At 44.0% G+C, this 17,133-nt stretch overlaps 1 protein-coding gene across 1 annotated transcript; it reads right to left on the bottom strand.

Moving 5' to 3' along the window:
* Positions 1 to 14,301: 14,301 nt before the first annotated feature.
* LOC110525028 (fatty acid binding protein 1-B.1-like) lies at positions 14,302 to 16,823 on the bottom strand. Its single transcript, XM_021604987.3, has 4 exons — positions 16,706 to 16,823; positions 15,545 to 15,717; positions 15,104 to 15,196; positions 14,302 to 14,393 (listed from the first exon to the last, which is right to left on the bottom strand). Exons 1-4 carry the CDS (start codon positions 16,770 to 16,772, stop codon positions 14,343 to 14,345), a joined length of 384 nt encoding a protein of 127 aa, XP_021460662.1. The 5' UTR covers positions 16,773 to 16,823; the 3' UTR covers positions 14,302 to 14,342.
* Positions 16,824 to 17,133: the final 310 nt, after the last annotated feature.

Below are 17,133 nucleotides of genomic sequence, written 5' to 3'. Positions count from 1 at the left end.
AAAACCTGCCAGCTGTATGTTATTCATGTCGTCGTTCAGCCACAACTCAGTGAAACATAAGATATTACCGTTTTTAATGTCCCATTTGTAGGATATACTGTACGTGCTCGTTGCTCGTCTATTTTATTATCCAATGATTGTACTCTGGCTAATAGGACCGATGGTAAAGGCAGATTACCCACCTTACAAGGCACCCAGACCTACGTCCCCGATATCGCCATCTCTTTCTCCTGCGAATGACTGGGGTGAGGGCCTTGTCGGGTGTTTGGAGTAAATAATTTGCGTCCGACTCGTTAAAGAAAAAAATATATTCTTCCAGTACGGGGTGAGTAATCGCGCTCCTGATATCTAGAAGCTCTTTCTGGTCATAAGAGATGATGGCAGAAACATTATGTACAATATGAATTACAAATAAAGCGGATAAACACACACAATAGCACAATTGGTTCGGGGATCGTAAAACGGCAACCATCTCTTAGATAGATCGCTGGTAGAAAACTGTTTACTACATCCCAAAAGATATACTTTGTAGATAATTGGCCCTCTTTCTGGGACTCACCCACAAACAGGACCAAGCCTGGCCAGCTGAGGATTGAGGGACTCCATCCTAGCTGGAGGGGTGCTCTCATCTTATCTGTCGCTTATCTGTCTAGCTCCACAATGAGATAGAGGGCAGGCCAGGCAGCAGGCAGGCTAGGCAGCAGGCAGTTAGCCAGCCAGCCAGCTTAGTGGAGTCTGCCACTAGCACTGTCAGTGTAGTCAGCTCAGCTATCCCCATTGACATCGTGTCTGTGCCTCGATCTATGTTGGGCAAAACTAAACATGGCGGTGTTCGCCTTAGCAATCTCACTGGAGTAAAGACTTCCTCCATTCTGGTCATTATTTTATTTTTTTAAACTCTGTTTATTAAGTTTTGAACATACACACACACAGACAAGACAAAGCAATATAAATAATATACTCAACTAGAAAAAAAATACAAATAAAAATACAAATAAAAAAATAGCTTTAAAGATACCATACTTTAGACAAGTTAAACACACCAGGCAGAAGGCTACAGAGGTTAAAGGACAATCTATAGCACAGGGACAGAGCAAACACCTCACCATTGTTCCTGTAAACAGTCAAGGGATAAGGTTGGAGAAATGCAACCACTCACAGAGAGTCATGGCCACAGACCGACCATCCACTGGACAAAAAAAAAAAAGATTACAATGCTTTAAAATAAAAAAATAAAATGATTATTCATGTAGGCGTGAACAAAATGTAAAAATAACTGGGAAAAACAAGCTCACACTTCAGTCTCTGCCTGGGCAAGATGAACAAGGCATCTGCGGACCACAATCAATAAGCACATGGACCTTAATGCCCCCCCCCCCCCCCCCAGCAAAAACACAGAGAGAAGCTCCTCCAACCCTTAAGTTACAGACTTATTTTAGTATTAATTGGAATGCCATCAGAGGATGGACTGTTTAAAGTAAGACCGGAATGGAGCCCAAGCCTCATCAAACTGTTTGGGGTTCCCACGTGAATTGAATTGAATTTGTTCTAGTTTCAGAGAGCACAACACATCCCTCACCCAATATTTATAAGATGGGGGAGCTGCCATCTTCCAGTTCTGTAGTATTAGCCGTCTAGCTAAAAGAGTTGTATAAGCAGCAGTGTCCGACTGGATTCTTGATAGGGGGGTACCCATGGGCAGTACTCCAAAAAGGGCTGTAAGGGGAGACGGATCTATAACAGTGTAATATATATCAGAGAAACATTTAAATATTAATTCCCAGAAACCTGACAGTTTATGACAGCCCCAAAACATATGCAACAGTGTGGCTGGTTCCACCTTACATCTGACACAGGTAGGATCAAAATCAGAGAATATTCTTCCAAGTTTGGCCCCCGACCAGTGGATACGGTGAACCACCTTGAATTGAATGAGGCTGTGTCTAGTGCTAAAAGAGGACGAGTGCACCCTGTGCAGCACAGATTCCCAAGCGTCTTCCCCAAGTTCCTCCCCCAAATCCTTTTCCCATCGAGTCTTTAAAGGCACCAAAGAAGGGTTCTGTAAGTCATGAATGATTGCATATACATCTGAAATTGCGCCCCTAGGAAGCTTGTTCAGCTCCAAGATGCTCTCTATAGCTGTATTCGCAGGCCTATCGGGAAATCCAGATGTGTTAGCCCTGACAAAGTTTCTAGTCTGGAGATAGCGGAAAAAGTGGGATTGGGGAGATTGAACTTTTCCTGCAGCTGAGAAAAAGAGGCAAATGTATCATCAAAGAATAATTGGGCTAGCGAGGAAAGGCCTAGTGAGTGCCAAATGCCAAAAGCCCCATCATTCAAAGATGGAGGAAATAAAATGTTCTGATTGATTGGGCCTGATAGAGAAAAGCCTCGGAGGCTAAAGGCTAAACGGAACTGATTCCAAATTTTAAGAGACTGCTTTACAATTGGGTTGGCACACCTTTTGCCTAGGGACACTGGGAGAGACGAGCACAGCACAGAGGAAAGTGCTGCAGGTTTACACGATTCAGACTCCATCTGGACCCAGAGTGGTCTAGGGCCAGTAGGATCAGTCTGCAGCCAGTACAGAACGGCTCTGAAATTTGCAGCCCAGTAGTATGTCTGAAAATTTGGTAGAGCTAAACCCCCCAATGACCTAGGCTTCTGTAAATGTTTTCTACCAATCCGTGGTACCTTGCCATCCCAAATAAAATGCATGAATGTTTGATCCAGTGAAATAAAAAAAGATTTTGGAATAAAAATGGGTAAACATTGAAATAAATATAAAAATTTGGGCAACACATTCATTTTAATGACATTATTCCTTCTGATAAGAGAAAGGGGTAGCGAATTCCAAAAAGTAAAAGATTGTTTCAATCGGTCTGCTAGAGCAACAAAGTTTTCCTGAAACAAATTTGAATATTTCCTTGTCACTTTTACTCCCAAGTAAGTGAATTGATCCCGGACAATCCTAAACTGAGAACGTGTGAAAGAGCACTTTAAAGCAGCCTTGTTTACCGGAAAAAGCTCACTCTTGCCTAGATTCAGCTTGTACACTGAGATTGATCCAAACTTTTTAAGAACAGATAGGGCACGTGGCAATGAGGTATCGGGGTTGGAGATAAACAAAAGGAGGTCGTCAGCATATAGCGAGACTTTCTGCTCCCAGCCCGCCCTGATTATGCCTTGAATGGCATCATTAGAGCGTAGTGCAATGGCGAGAGGCTCGATTGCCAAAGCAAACAACAAGGGGGAGAGTGGGCAACCTTGTCTGGATCCGCGGTGCAAGGGAAAATAGTCAGAGGACAAGTTATTAGTCCGTACCGAAGCCATGGGGGAAAAATAAAGAATCTTTATCCACGCAATGAATTTGGGGCCAAAGCCAAATCTATAAAGGGCAGCTGTTAGGTAATCCCACTCAACGCGGTCAAACGCTTTTTCGGCATCAAGTGAGACCACCACCTCCGGGTCCTCCGACGCTGGGGAGTACAGTATATTCATAAGGAACCTAATATTGAAAAATAAATGCCTATTTCTCACAAAGCCAGTCTGGTCAGAGTGTATTACTTGGTGCAGCAAGCCTTCTATACGGATGGCTAAAAGCTTAGCTAGGATTTTGTAAAGCGAGATTGGGCGATAGGATCCACATTCCAGAGGGTCTTTGTTTTTCTTTAGTAGTAATGAAATTGAAGCCTGATAAAGACTAGGCGGTAGCTTTGAAGTATTGAGGCACTCTGCAAATAGTCGAGACAAGAATGGGCAAAGCAGACCAGAAAACGTCCTGTAAAATTTGGTTGGAAAACCGTCCGGACCCGGTGATTTACCACTTTCATTGCGGACACTGCTGTTGCAATCTCCTCAAGCGTAAATTCTTCTTCTAGACAGTCATGGGAGTCTGTATCAATTGAAGGCATATTCAAGCCATTAAAGAAGGAGTCAATCAACAAGGGGTCTTGAGGGGATTCAGAGGTGTATAGCGCAGAGTAAAATTGTTTAAATTGATCATTGATCTCTTTATGTATAACTGTGGTGGCACCAGACGGGGTCCTTATTTGTGGGATTAAACGTGAGGCCTCAGATTTACGGATCTGATGCGCAAGGAGTTTACTGGCATTGTCGTCTTGTTCATAGACTTTGTATCGAGCTCGCAAGAGTAACTGTTCAGCTTGCCTGGTAGAAAGCTCATCAAATTCAGATTGGAGTAGTTGGCGCTCTTTACGCAGATCAGAGGAAGGATCCGTAGCATACTTCTCATCCAATGTGGCTATGGACTCACTCAGATCCCGAAGTCGCTGGGAGCGAACTCTGTTTTGGTTGGCTGTATAAGAAATAATTTGGCCACGTAGGTATGCTTTGAGAGACTCCCATATGGTAGAGCAGAACATACCTGGTGTTGAATTAGTTTCTAGGAATAAGGTAATTTCAGAAGAAATGAAATTGACAAACTCCTTATCTGAGAGTAAAATGGGGTTGAGACGCCATTGATAACACCTAGGAGGTCGCTGGGGAAACTCTAGTTCAAGCACTAATGGTGAATTAGTAACAATACTCTCGTAAGTACACTGCCGAAGGTTAGGCAGAAGTGTTTTGTCCAAAAAGAAGTAATCAATCCGGGAGTATGTTTGATGAACATGAGAATAAAAGGAATACTGTCTATGTGTAGGATGTAGGAAACGCCAGGCCTCAAACATAGCATATTTCTGAAGAAAGGATTGAATAAGTAGGGCACATTTAGATGGGCCTGTATTTGTTTGTGAGGACTTGTCAAGAACTGGGGACATTTTACAATTGAAATCCCCCCTAAAATCAACAAATGAGAATCTAAAATGGGAATAGCAGACAGAAAGGAATAAATGAAACTTGTGTCATCCCAATTGGGAGCATAAACACTATCCAAAACAAGAGGGGTAGAAAACAGTTCACCGGTTACTATGACGTATCGTCCCTTAGGATCAGCAATAACCTCAGAAGCTACAAAGGGAGTAGCTTTATCAACCAGAATAGCAGCACCTCTTGATTTACTATGAAAGTTTGAGTGGAACACTTGACCAACCCAGTCCTTACGCATCCTAAAATGCTCACCAGTCCTCAAGTGAGTCTCTTGTAGAAATGCAATATTTGCATTCAAACCCTTTAAGTGTGTTAACACCCTCTTACGCTTCACCGGATTGTTAGCCACTTTGGTATTCCAAGAAATGTACTTGATCGTATTATTTCGGCCCCTCTGGGCATTCCCGTTATTCAACCCTGTCATTAGAGCATAGAATGGAAAAGCAATGAGCGCCCAAAACCCCCAGAATAACTTGTCTCGGAGTAATAATGTACGGTGGTAAATGCTTGGAAAAAGTACAGAAAAAAAACAGAAAAAAAACTAAAAAGACAATGACAACATTAGAACTGAACAATTCTACCTGCCCCCCCACCCCCCACCCCCTCCCCCCATCCCCCCATCCCAGACAATACCTCCCCAAACGAGGTACAAGCCTAAATAGAACATGTTCTCTTCGCACAGTATGTCTGTGAGAGTGCGGTCTTAAACCTAAACCCACAGTCCCGCTCTTTAAAGTCGTTAGTGGATCAAGCAGCAAAAATAAAGATTTGTATGTATTTTTTCAAATAAAAAAAAGGCGAATCCCTTGTGCAAACGGAATGACAAAAGCACCACTTGTAGATGTATATAATTGTATTCCCAGTCTTATAACAGGCATTGAGAGAGAAAATAAATAAAATGTATAAAGGCTCTCAGCCAAAAATCTAATTTGAAGTAAAAGTGCACTCGAAGAATTATGTCACGGGGCCTCTCCCCATCCCGGGGCTTTGGGCGCAGCGACCGGTGGGCTCGATCAATCAGGGGCTTTTCATCTAAGGCAAGAACATCCTTCAGCAGCCCTGAAACGAAATCCGTGGCGCGATGCATTTCCGCGGACTCTGGGACTGATACAAGTCTCAGATTATTGCAGCGAGAGAATCAATCTAAACTCACACAGCTCACCCTCACCTTTTTCAAATCCGCAGCTAGGCGTTTAACTTCAGCCTCCAGGGATGTAGTTAAATAGGAGACATTAGTAGCGGAGGTCTCCAGTGCTGCAATCGTTGACGCAGTTGTTGTTTTGAGTAATGTGATTGCTGGCACAGTCTCGTTCCGCAGGATGGTTAAATCTGCTTTTAAAGTATCAGAAACCTCCTGTATTCTGGCCTCAATCGTAGCAACCACCTGTGTTTTCATTTCAACTATCTCAGAGCGTTGTAGTTTGATGGCCTCGAGAATGTTCATTTCAGCGCCGCCAGGCCAAGCCGCGCCCCCGGGTAAAGTGTTATTCGAAAACATAATGTTAACTTTCATCGCTATGTGGATGACACACAGCTGTACATTTCAATGAAACATGGTGAAGCCCCAAAATTGCCCTTGCCAGAAGCATGTGTTTCAGACATAAGGAAGTGGATGGCTGCAAACTTTCTACTTTTAAACTCGGACAAAACAGAGATGCTTGTCCCAAGAAACAAAGAGATCTTCTGTTGAATCTGACAATTAATCTTAATGGTTGTACAGTCGTCTGAAATAAAACTGTGAAGGACCTCGGCGTTACTCTGGACCCTGATCTCTCTTTTGAAGAACATATCAAGACCATTTCAAGGACAGCTTTTTTCCATCTACGTAACATTGCAAAAATCAGAAACTTTCTGTCCAAAAATGATGCAGAAAAATTAATCCATGCTTTTGTCACTTCTAGGTTAGACTACTGCAATGCTCTACTTTCCAGCTACTCGGATAAAGCACTAAATAAACTTCATAAACTAAATACGGCTGCTAGAATCCTGACTAGAACCAAACAAATTGATCATATTACTCCAGTGCTAGCCTCTCTACACTGGCTTCCTGTCAAAGCAAGGGCTGATTTCAAGGTTTTACTGCTAACCTACAAAGCATTACATGGGCTTGCTCCTACCTATCTCTCTGATTTGGTCCTGCCGTACATACCTACACGTACGCTACGGTCACAAGACGCAGGCCTCCTAATTGTCCCTAGAATTTCTAAGCAAACAGCTGGAGGCAGGGCTTTCTCCTATAGAGCTCCATTTTTGTGGAACGGTCTGCCTACCCATGTCAAACTCGGTCTCAACCTTTAAGTCTCTACTGAAGACTCATCTCTTCAGTGGGTCATATGATTGAGTGTAGTCTGGCCCAGGAGTGGGAAGGTGAACGGAAATGCTCTGGAGCAACGAACCGCCCTTGCTGTCTCTGCCTGGCCGGTTCCCCTCTTTCCACTGGGATTCTCTGCCTCTAACCCTATTACAGGGGCTGAGTCACTGGCTTACTGGGGCTCTCTCATGCCGTCCCTGGAGGGGGTGCATCACCTGAGTGGGTTGATTCACTGATGTGGTCATCCTGTCTGGGTTGGCGCCCCGCCCCCCCCTCCGCTTGGGTTGTGCCGTGGCGGAGGTCACCTTGTCTCAGGATGGTAAGTTGGTGGTTGAAGATATCCCTCTAGTGGTGTGGGGGCTGTGCTTTGGCAAAGTGGGTGGGGTTATATGCTTCCTGTTTGGCCCTGTCCGGGGTTGTCCTCAGATGGGGCCACAGTGTCTCCTAACCCCTCCTGTCTCAGCCTCCAGTATTTATGCTGCAGTAGTTTATGTGTCGGGGGGCTAGGGTCAGTTTGTTACATCTGGAGTACTTCTCCTGTCCTATTCGGTGTCCTGTGTGAATCTAAGTGTGCGTTCTCTAATTCTCTCCTTCTCTCTTTCTTTCTCTCTCTCGGAGGACCTGAGCCCTAGGACAATGCCCCAGGACTACCTGACATGAGGACTCCTTGCTGTCCCCAGTCCACCTGGCCGTGCTGCTGCTCCAGTTTCAACTGACCTGAGCCCTAGGACCATGCCCCAGGACTACCTGACATGATGACTCCTTGCTGTCCCCAGTCCACCTGACCGTGCTGCTGCTCCAGTTTCAACTGTTCTGCCTTATTATTGGACCATGCTGGTCATTTATGAACATTTGAACATCTTGGCCATGTTCTGTTATAATCTCCACCCGGCACAGCCAGAAGAGGACTGGCCACCCCACATAGCCTGGTTCCTCTCTAGGTTTCTTCCTAGGTTTTGGCCTTTCTAGGGAGTTTTTCCTAGCCACCGTGCTTCTACACCTGCATTGCTTGCTGTTTGGGGATTTAGGCTGGGTTTCTGTACAGCACTTTGAGATATCAGCTGATGTACGAAGGGCTATATAAATACATTTGATTTCATTTGATTTTGTGTCCCCGGGCCCTCAGACTCAGGAGAGGGCGGTGATGAGAGCGGGTCTTGTAGGCCGGGTTTTCTCAAAGTCATGCTCTTGGCCTTATGCTTGGTCGACATGCTGACATTCGGAAGCAAAGTAGTCTTGGTTTTTACGGAAAGGGATCACCAAATTAATATTTGAAAATAAATACGGTTCTGCTGCAGAATTCACATAAACTTTAAGAATACCACGGGAGCAAACGGAAAACACGTCAGTCGCACATGGCGTCCCCTACCATCCCCCCCATTCTGGTCATTATTGAAAGATATTGTGATATCTCACATCGCAAAATAGGGCTGCTGAATGTTAGATCCCTCACTTGCAAGGCAGTCATAGTCAATGAACTAAACACTGATCATAATGTTGATGTGACTGGCCTGACTGACACATGGTTCAAGCCTAATGGATTTACTGTGTTAAATGAGGCCTCTCCTCCTGGTTACACTAGTGACCATATCCCCCATAAGCGGAGGCGTTTCTAATATTCACGACAGCACATTTTTATTGACAACAAAAAACGACTACATTTTCGTCTTTTGAGCTTCTAGTCATGAAATCTATGCAGCCTACTCAATCACTTTTTAGTGGGTTTTGTCCAACATGTCTCCGGGCCTACTCATTGCCACAGTCATACCCTGGATCTAGTTTTGTCCCGTGGAATAAATATTGTGGATCTAAATGTTGTTCCTCATAATCCTGGACTATCGAACCACCATCTTATTACGTTTGCAATTGCAACAAATAATCTGCTCAGACCCCAACCGAGGATCATCAAAAGCCATGCTATAAATTCTCGGACAACCCAACAATTCCTAAATGCCCTTCCAGACTCCCTCCACCTACCCAAGGACGTCGGAGTACAAAAATCGGTTAACCACCTAACTGAGGATCTAAATTTAACCTAGCGTAATACCCCAGTACGAAAATTTGTCACAAGAAATTAGCTCCCTGGTATACAGAAAATATCAGAGACCTGAAGCAAGCTTCCAGAAAATTGGAACGGAAGTGGCTCTCCACCAAACTGGAAGTCTTGGAAAAGACAGTACTGTGCTATATCAAAGAGCCCTCACTGCTGCTCGATCATCCTATTTTTCCAACCTAATTGAGCAGAATAAGAACAATCTTAAATGTATTTTTGATAATGTCACAAAGGTAACTAAAAAGCAGCATACCCCAAGAGAGGATGTATTTCACTTCATCAGTGATGAATTCCTGAACTTCTACGACGAAAAGATCATGATCATTAGGAAGCAAATTACGGACTCCTCTTTGAATCTGTGTATTTCTCCAAAGCTCAGTTGTCCTGAGTCTGCACATAACTGCCAGGACTTAGGATCAATGGAGACACTCAAGTTTTTCAATCCTGTATCTCTTGACACATGAAGATAGTCATGTCCTCTAAACCTTCAAGCTGCGTACTGGCCCCTATTCCAACTCAGTAGTTTAAAGAGCTACTTCCTGTGCTTGCCCCTCCTATGTTGAGCATAATGGATGGCTCTCTATATATACCGAACTCTCTAAAAGTGGCAGTAATAAAGCCTCTCTTGGAAAAGCAAAACATTGACCCGGCCGATATCGAATATACTATTCCTCTAAAAAAATAATAACAATAATATTGCCCTGCATCTCTTTTAATGGTGTCAGACCAAGGCTCTGCATCTGTCCTCGTGCTCCCAGACCTTAGTGCTGATTTTGCCACCACCGATCACCACAATTGTTTGGAGAGATAGGAAACCCTAATTGGTCTACACGGACAAGTTCTTGCCTGGTTTAGATCTTATCTGTCGGAAAGATCATCTCTGTGGAAGGTTTGTCCTCTGACAAATTATTTGTAAGTTTCGGTGTGCCTCAAGGTTCCGTTTTAGGACCACTATTGTTTTCACTATATATATATTCTACCTCTTTCACTGCTATGCGGATGTCACACAGCTATACATTTCGATGAAACATGGTGAAGCCCCAAAATGTCCTACCCTGGAAGCCTGTGTTTCAGACATAAGGAAGTGGATGGCGGCAAATGTTTTACTTTTGAACTCGGACAAAACAGAGATGCTAGTTCTAGGTCCCAAGAAACAAAGAGATCTTCTGTTGGATCTGACAATTCATCTTGATAGTTGTACAGTCGTCTAAAATAAAACTGTGAAGGACCTCAGCATTACTCTGGACCCTCATCTCTCTTTTGACAAACACATCAAGAATATTTCAAGGACAACTTTTTTCCATCTTTGTAACATTGCAAAAATCAGTAATCTTTTGTCCAAAAATTATGTAGAAAAACAAGTTTTTGAAACATCTAGATTAGACTACTGAAATGCTCTATTTATTTTTTATTTTTACCTTTATTTAACCAGGCAAGTCAGTTAAGAACAAATTCTTATTTTCAATGACGGCCTGGGAACAGTGGGTTAACTGCCTGTTCAGGGGCAGAACGACAGATTTGTACCTTGTCAGCTCGGGGGTTTGAACTCGCAACCTTCCGGTTACTAGTCCAACGCTCTAACCACTAGGCTACCCTGCCGCCCTCTACTCTCCAGCTACCCGGATAAAGCACTAAATAAACTTCAGTTAGTGCTAAACACGGCTTCTGGAATCTTGACTAGAACACTAAAATTGTATCAAATTACTCCAGTGCTAGCCTCTCTATACTGGCATCATGTTAAGGCTAGGGCTGATATCAAGATTTTACTGCTAACCTACAAAGCAATACATAGGCTTGCTCCTAACTATCTCTCCAATTTGGTCCTGCCGTACACACCTACAAGTACGCTACGGTCACAAGACGCAAGTCTCCTTATTGTCAATAGATTTTCTAAGCAAACAGCTGGAGGCAGGGCGTTCTCCAATAGAGCTTCATTTTTATGGAATAGTCTGCCTATCGATGTGAGAGACGCAGACTCGGCCTTTAAGTCTTTACTTTAGACTCATCTCTTCAGTAGGTCCTACAATTGAGTGTAGTCTGGCCGAGGGGTGCGAAGGTGAACGGCAAGGCACTGGAGCGTCAAACCGCCCTTGCTCTCTCTGCCTGGCTGGCTCCACTCTCTCCACTGGGATTCTCTGCCTCTGACCCTATTACGGGGGCTGAGTCACTGGCTTACTAGTGCTCTTCATGCCTTTCCTAGGAGGGGTGCGTCACTTGAGTGAGTTGAGTCACTAACATGATCTTCCTGTTTGGTTTTCCACCCCTTCTGGCTCGTGCAGTGGAGGAGATCTTTGTGGGCTATACTCAGCCTTGTCCCCCCCCCCCGCCCCCTACACCACTAGGGTCAGTTTGTTATATCTGGTGTAATTCTCCAGTCTTATCTGGTGTCCTGTGTGGATTTAAGTATTCTCCCTCTAATACTCTCTCCCTCCCCTCCCGGAGGACCTGAGCCCTAGGACCATGTCTCAGGACTACCTGGCCTGATGACTCCTGACTGTCCCCAGTCCACCTGGTCGTACTGCTGCTCCAGTTTCAACTGTTCTGCCTGCGGCTATGGAACCCTGACATGTTCACCGGACATGCCACCTTGTCCCAGACCTGCTGTTTTCGATTCTCTCATTTGATTTGGGTGCTCAGGGTCCCATCTAGCTAAGAATTGAACTCCAATATTTGCCATACATGAAATGTCAAAGAGGGAAATTCTGAGCTAGTTCCCTTCCAGTGATGTTGCCTATATACTGAAGAAGGAGGTCAGTAAATGGGTGGGTAACTTTGAACTACAAATCCTATCATCCAATCTCTCAAGTGACCCCATGGAACCCTAGCATCACTTGCAGCTCATTGGTGGACTCGATAGGAAGGCTGTGGTCAGCCTTAAGTCCAGGAGCCTTAGGAAAATGTCACCAGAGATGCTTCCCTCTGATTGGCTGATTTGATTGTCACCTTCCACCTCGGCCTTCCAAGATTGGTCCACAATGCAGCCCTCTGAGATATAAAATAAAGGATGGAGCAGGACACACAAGTCAACTCCCTCCCTGAATCGCACCTTCACTTTTCCAACCACATGTCCCTTACATACCACGTTTGCATTCCCGAAGACCCCCAGCATAAAACTGAAAAAGCCCTGATGTGGGGAGTGAGTCTATTCTTTAGTCATTATAGACTAGATAGCTGATTTTATTAGACATAAATACTCCTGTTTAATCAGCTGTCAAGGTCCTAGGCTGGTGTGGTAACACATGGTCTGCGGTTGTGAGGCCGCTTGGACGTACTGCCAAATTCTCTAAAATGACGTTGGAGGTGGCCTATGGTAGAGAAATGAGCATTTCATTATCTGATAACAGCGCTGGTCAGCATGCCAATTGCACACTCTCAACTTGAGACATTTGCAGCATTGTGACAACTGTACATTTTAGTGGCCTATTGTCCTGGTATGCCACATCTGTCAGGTGGATGGATTATCTTATTACAATGAGAAATGCTCACTAACAAGGATGTATACAAATTTGTGCACTTTGAGAACATTTCTGGGATCTTTTATTTCAGCACATGAAGACTTGACATTGCGTTTATATTTGTGCAGTATAAATGGCTCAATATTACTTTGACAGTAAACAATACCATCCTAACACCGCTCTGGGGATGGTAACAATGAAGGCAGGGGTGCCCCACTGACAGGTAGGGAATAGGTGGGACACTGCATGTGTAAGGCCTATGCCATCCTGCAGAGAACCCACACCAAGACATGAAACTCACACAGGATGATCTGCAACATTAAAATGCATCTTTATGACATGATCCCACCTAGCTTATGAAGACAGTTTGAGTAACGGATGTTTAAGTAGAATGAGTATCATTTTCTACACATGCCACACAGGAGGCACTGAAGAACTAGCCAATAAGCATGAACGAACCTATGGCGGCAGGTGTCAAGAAACTAACAGCCGGCAGTAGTGACCTCACGTTATACAAATATAGACAAATCAACCCTTCAATTCCTACGTCCATGACACGTCAAATCAAACTTTGTCACATGCGCCAAATACAAGTGTACACCTTACAAGCCTTAAAGCAGTTCAAGATACAATATTTACCAAATCAAGTAAAAATTAAAGTAGCAATAACGGGGCTATCGGTACCGAGTCAATATGCGGGGTTAGAGGTTAGTGGATGTAATTTGTACACATGTGAAGGGACTATGCATAGATAAACAGCAGTGTACAACAGAGGGGGTGGGGGAAAAGGTGTTGTGCCCTCTTCACAACTGTCTTGGTGTGTTAGGACCATGATAGTTCGTTGGTAATGTGGACACCAAGGAACTTGAAACTCGCTCTGTCGATGTTAATGGGGGCTTGTTTAGCACGCCTTTTCCTGTAGTCAACGATCAGCTCCTTTGTTGTGCTCACATTGAGGCAGAGGTTGTCCTGGCACCACACTGCCAGGTCTCATCATTGTCAGTGACCAGGCCTACCACTGGTGTTGTGGTGCACCTCAAACTTGGTGTGAGAGTCATGTTTAACCACGCAGTCGTGGGTGAACAGGGAGTACAGGAGGGGCCCAAGTGTGGCAGACGTGTTGTTGCCTACCCTTACCACCTGGGGGCGGCCCGTCAGGAAGTGCAGGAGCCAGTTGCAGAGGGAGGTGTTTAGTCCCAGGGTCCTTAGCTTTTCCAACCACACTGTAGCTGGGAAACCAGTCACCCTCAAAAGATGCACCTTGAGCCCCTTGTCAGCTACACTGGGGTGGAACTAGTGAAAGCAATGTCCAAAAACATTGCCTGAAACTTGATTTTCAAAAATAACTGGAAATTGAGGAATCTGCTTTTAAACTGATGCACCCAATGTGGTAGGATTCTGACCCATATTGCAACAGACTAGATGGAACTAGCAAAGCCTTCATTTCTACACTGCTGGGTTGACATTTGCTACAAAGCAGTCACATTAAAATGTAGAAAATCCATTTTGGCCCAAGTGTAATGTTGACGGAACTACGCTATTCTATTGAATCCCACATTCATCCAACTCAAACCTTGCCTCATTATTACAAACTTCAATTTTCCCCTGAAGTTCTACCCATTGATATGAAATGCTGAGACCAGACCATTCAATGCCTTTCACATTTTATTAATCCAAAGAGTGCAGTAGATCTTCACATTCGTTTGCTGGTCCTCTTGTATGACATGCCAGACAGAGTCATGGTCTGAAAAGAGAAAGCATCTGTAATCATTACACTCAATAAATCCATGCCTGTACGCTATGCTTACCAAACCGGACGTGCTCGTTCTCACATTGATTTTGTTCACCCACACTAGAGGCGATCAGGACATGTAGGTACAAATATCAAAACAAACTCCGGAACAGTTATATTTGGGGCAAAAAGCATTTCATATTCATGACAATTTAGCTAGGCTAGCTAATTTGTCCTAGTATATAAACATTGGGTTGTTATTTTACCTGAAATCTGACAATTAAGCCACAGAAAACCGAATGTTTCTCATCATCTCGCCTCCTTTATATGGCGGTTGACAACCAACGTTACAACTGACCAGAGTGTGGACCTTAAAGTTCATCTTTCAATCACCCACATGGGTATATGCTCCTAAGAACCAATGAGGAGATTGGAGAGGCCAGACTTGCAGCACATCAAAAAGAACCAATTTCTATTTTAGCACCTGGCCACGCAGATGCTTGCTGAGGCGCGTGAGAAGTGTGGGTGCAATGATTGAATAACACATACATTTATTTTGCGACGCGAGCGGTGGGGTCAGCATGTAATTAGAACATTGGCGGCAGCAAACTGTTGAATTGAGTTCACGGCACTGTCATAGACTACCCATTTTATTAATGGTATAAATTAACCCTGAAATTGTGACGCTTCGTGAAACCCCCAGCCATATGCCCCAGACTCACGTTGACGAGGGTGTTTGCGTCTGTAAGTTCTGTGACATATTCGATCCCATTCAGGATGGCCGTCAGCTTGTTACCCTCCCTCGTCACCACAGACTGAAACAGGAGAGGTCAACGGTTAGATCTGAAAGCAGTGGTCACCAACTACAGTCAACTAGGACCAATTTAACAGGCCCAAGTTGGATGGCCTTATATGGAGAAGAAAAAAAAGTGTGCGAGTTGGTTTTGAGACGTAACTGTGCGCACAGTCCCTGGAGAGCAGAGGAGATTCTGCCAACGAAAGTCAGTCCTCCCACAACATCACTGGGACCTGAACTAACCATAGTGACCCCACATCAGCTGAACTTATAGTTTAGTTAGATACTGGTTGTATATGTAGGGAGATGGATAAACCCAGGCTACATGTATGAAACTCATGGTTGGGTTGTGACATGCGCCACTCACATTGACCTTCTCCCCGGTCGGCGACTCGAGCTCCGTCTCCTGGCCAATGGTGAAGGAGTTGGTGAGGATCTTTGTCCCCGTGGTGACAGTCACCTTGAAGTGGTCTCCAGTCTCCTCAATCTCAGAGATGCTCTTGATGTCTTTGCCCTCCTGGATAAGCTCATCAGGGAGACCTACATGTTTGCGGCAGCGAGAGAGTCATATACGGTGCTTTTTAGTACTACAAAAAGTGAAGTGGGACATGAACACTGAATTATTACTACTGAAGTAAAGCGCTGATGCACTATAATATGGCAACAATGATGGCTAGCACATAACATTCTGAGGACCATAGGTTTTAGGGCTTGGTAATTCTGCATACCACATTCTGGCAATGGTGCAGGACAGTTGCTTGGCTTTGGAACATTCTCATTAAGGAATTTGACAAAATGTTATTCTCTTGGCATTTCATTATTTGATCAGAATATTTCCTTAAAGTTCAAACATTTAATTTAAGGTAAAGTTCTAGGAACATTAGTCATTTTACATTGGGAATGTTCTCAAGTTGTTCAGCTGACTTGAAATATTCTCCTGTGGGAATGTCAGTACTTCAGCATAATGTTCTGTAGGTTCTCATAGTTACAGTTAGTCATGTTCTCAGAACACTAAGAACTTGCCATACAAAAACATCAATCAAAACACATTCCGTTCTCAGCTTCAACAAAACGCCATCTGTGTTGAACAGTAGTTGGCCACACCTGATCTTAATGAGTGCTTGTTCCTGTTGAAATAGTCTGAAGAGACTAAATTTATAGTTACAAAACTAATGCATGACAACTCCATCCTGGTGGCACAGTGGATTAATTCCACAGATAGAGGACAGAAGAGGATAGGTTTGAATCTCAATGACAATAAATTAATGCCTACGCAAATAATTTAACAATCCCATTGGTGCTGGATGTTAAAACTAGTTAGCCCAAACCAAACTAGCGGTGTTAAGTCTTAAATTAAACATTCAGTGAAAGTTACTCAAAAGAAACCTATAATTTGTTAAATCTAACACCACTGCAAGTAACCATTGCATTCGCAGTCACCATTGATCTTCATTACTGAAAGGACTACAACTTCTGAAATTAACACCCCAAGTCTAATCAAATGTACAAACCCAACTTCAAGACTTACCAACAGCCTCCATGAAAGACTCAAAGTTGTCATGTGACTCCATCTGGTATTTCCCTGAGAAAGACATGGTGACTCTAAGACAGTGACAGTAAAGTCAGCCACAGCTCCCTGCTTGTCTTTATACCCCCATCTATCCAGCCCTACACTCATTAACTAACTAAAGGTGTCTACAATTGAGAACCCCTCCCCTCATATCCTCCCTGCTACTTGCCTGTGGGCACAGATCTAGGATCAGCTTCCCAGCCAAGGGCAACTAATCTACATCGCAATGGTTAACTTTATTGTACTCCACTTCTCATCCTCTCTTCTTCTACTTTGGCGGTGTGAGTGATCATTGATCTGATTTGATAAACAAGAACTCCTCGACTCCTTAGAAAAATGATAAGCAGTCTCATCATTGTAACACAAGTGTATGGATCAATCAACAC

The sequence above is a fragment of the Oncorhynchus mykiss genome, chromosome 6 (assembly GCF_057628025.1).
Source record: "Oncorhynchus mykiss isolate SJ-2025 chromosome 6, ASM5762802v1, whole genome shotgun sequence".
Classification (NCBI taxonomy): Eukaryota; Metazoa; Chordata; class Actinopteri; order Salmoniformes; family Salmonidae; genus Oncorhynchus; species Oncorhynchus mykiss.
Note: the sequence above shows the minus strand (reverse complement) of the source record. Positions and strands in the feature narration are given on the sequence as shown.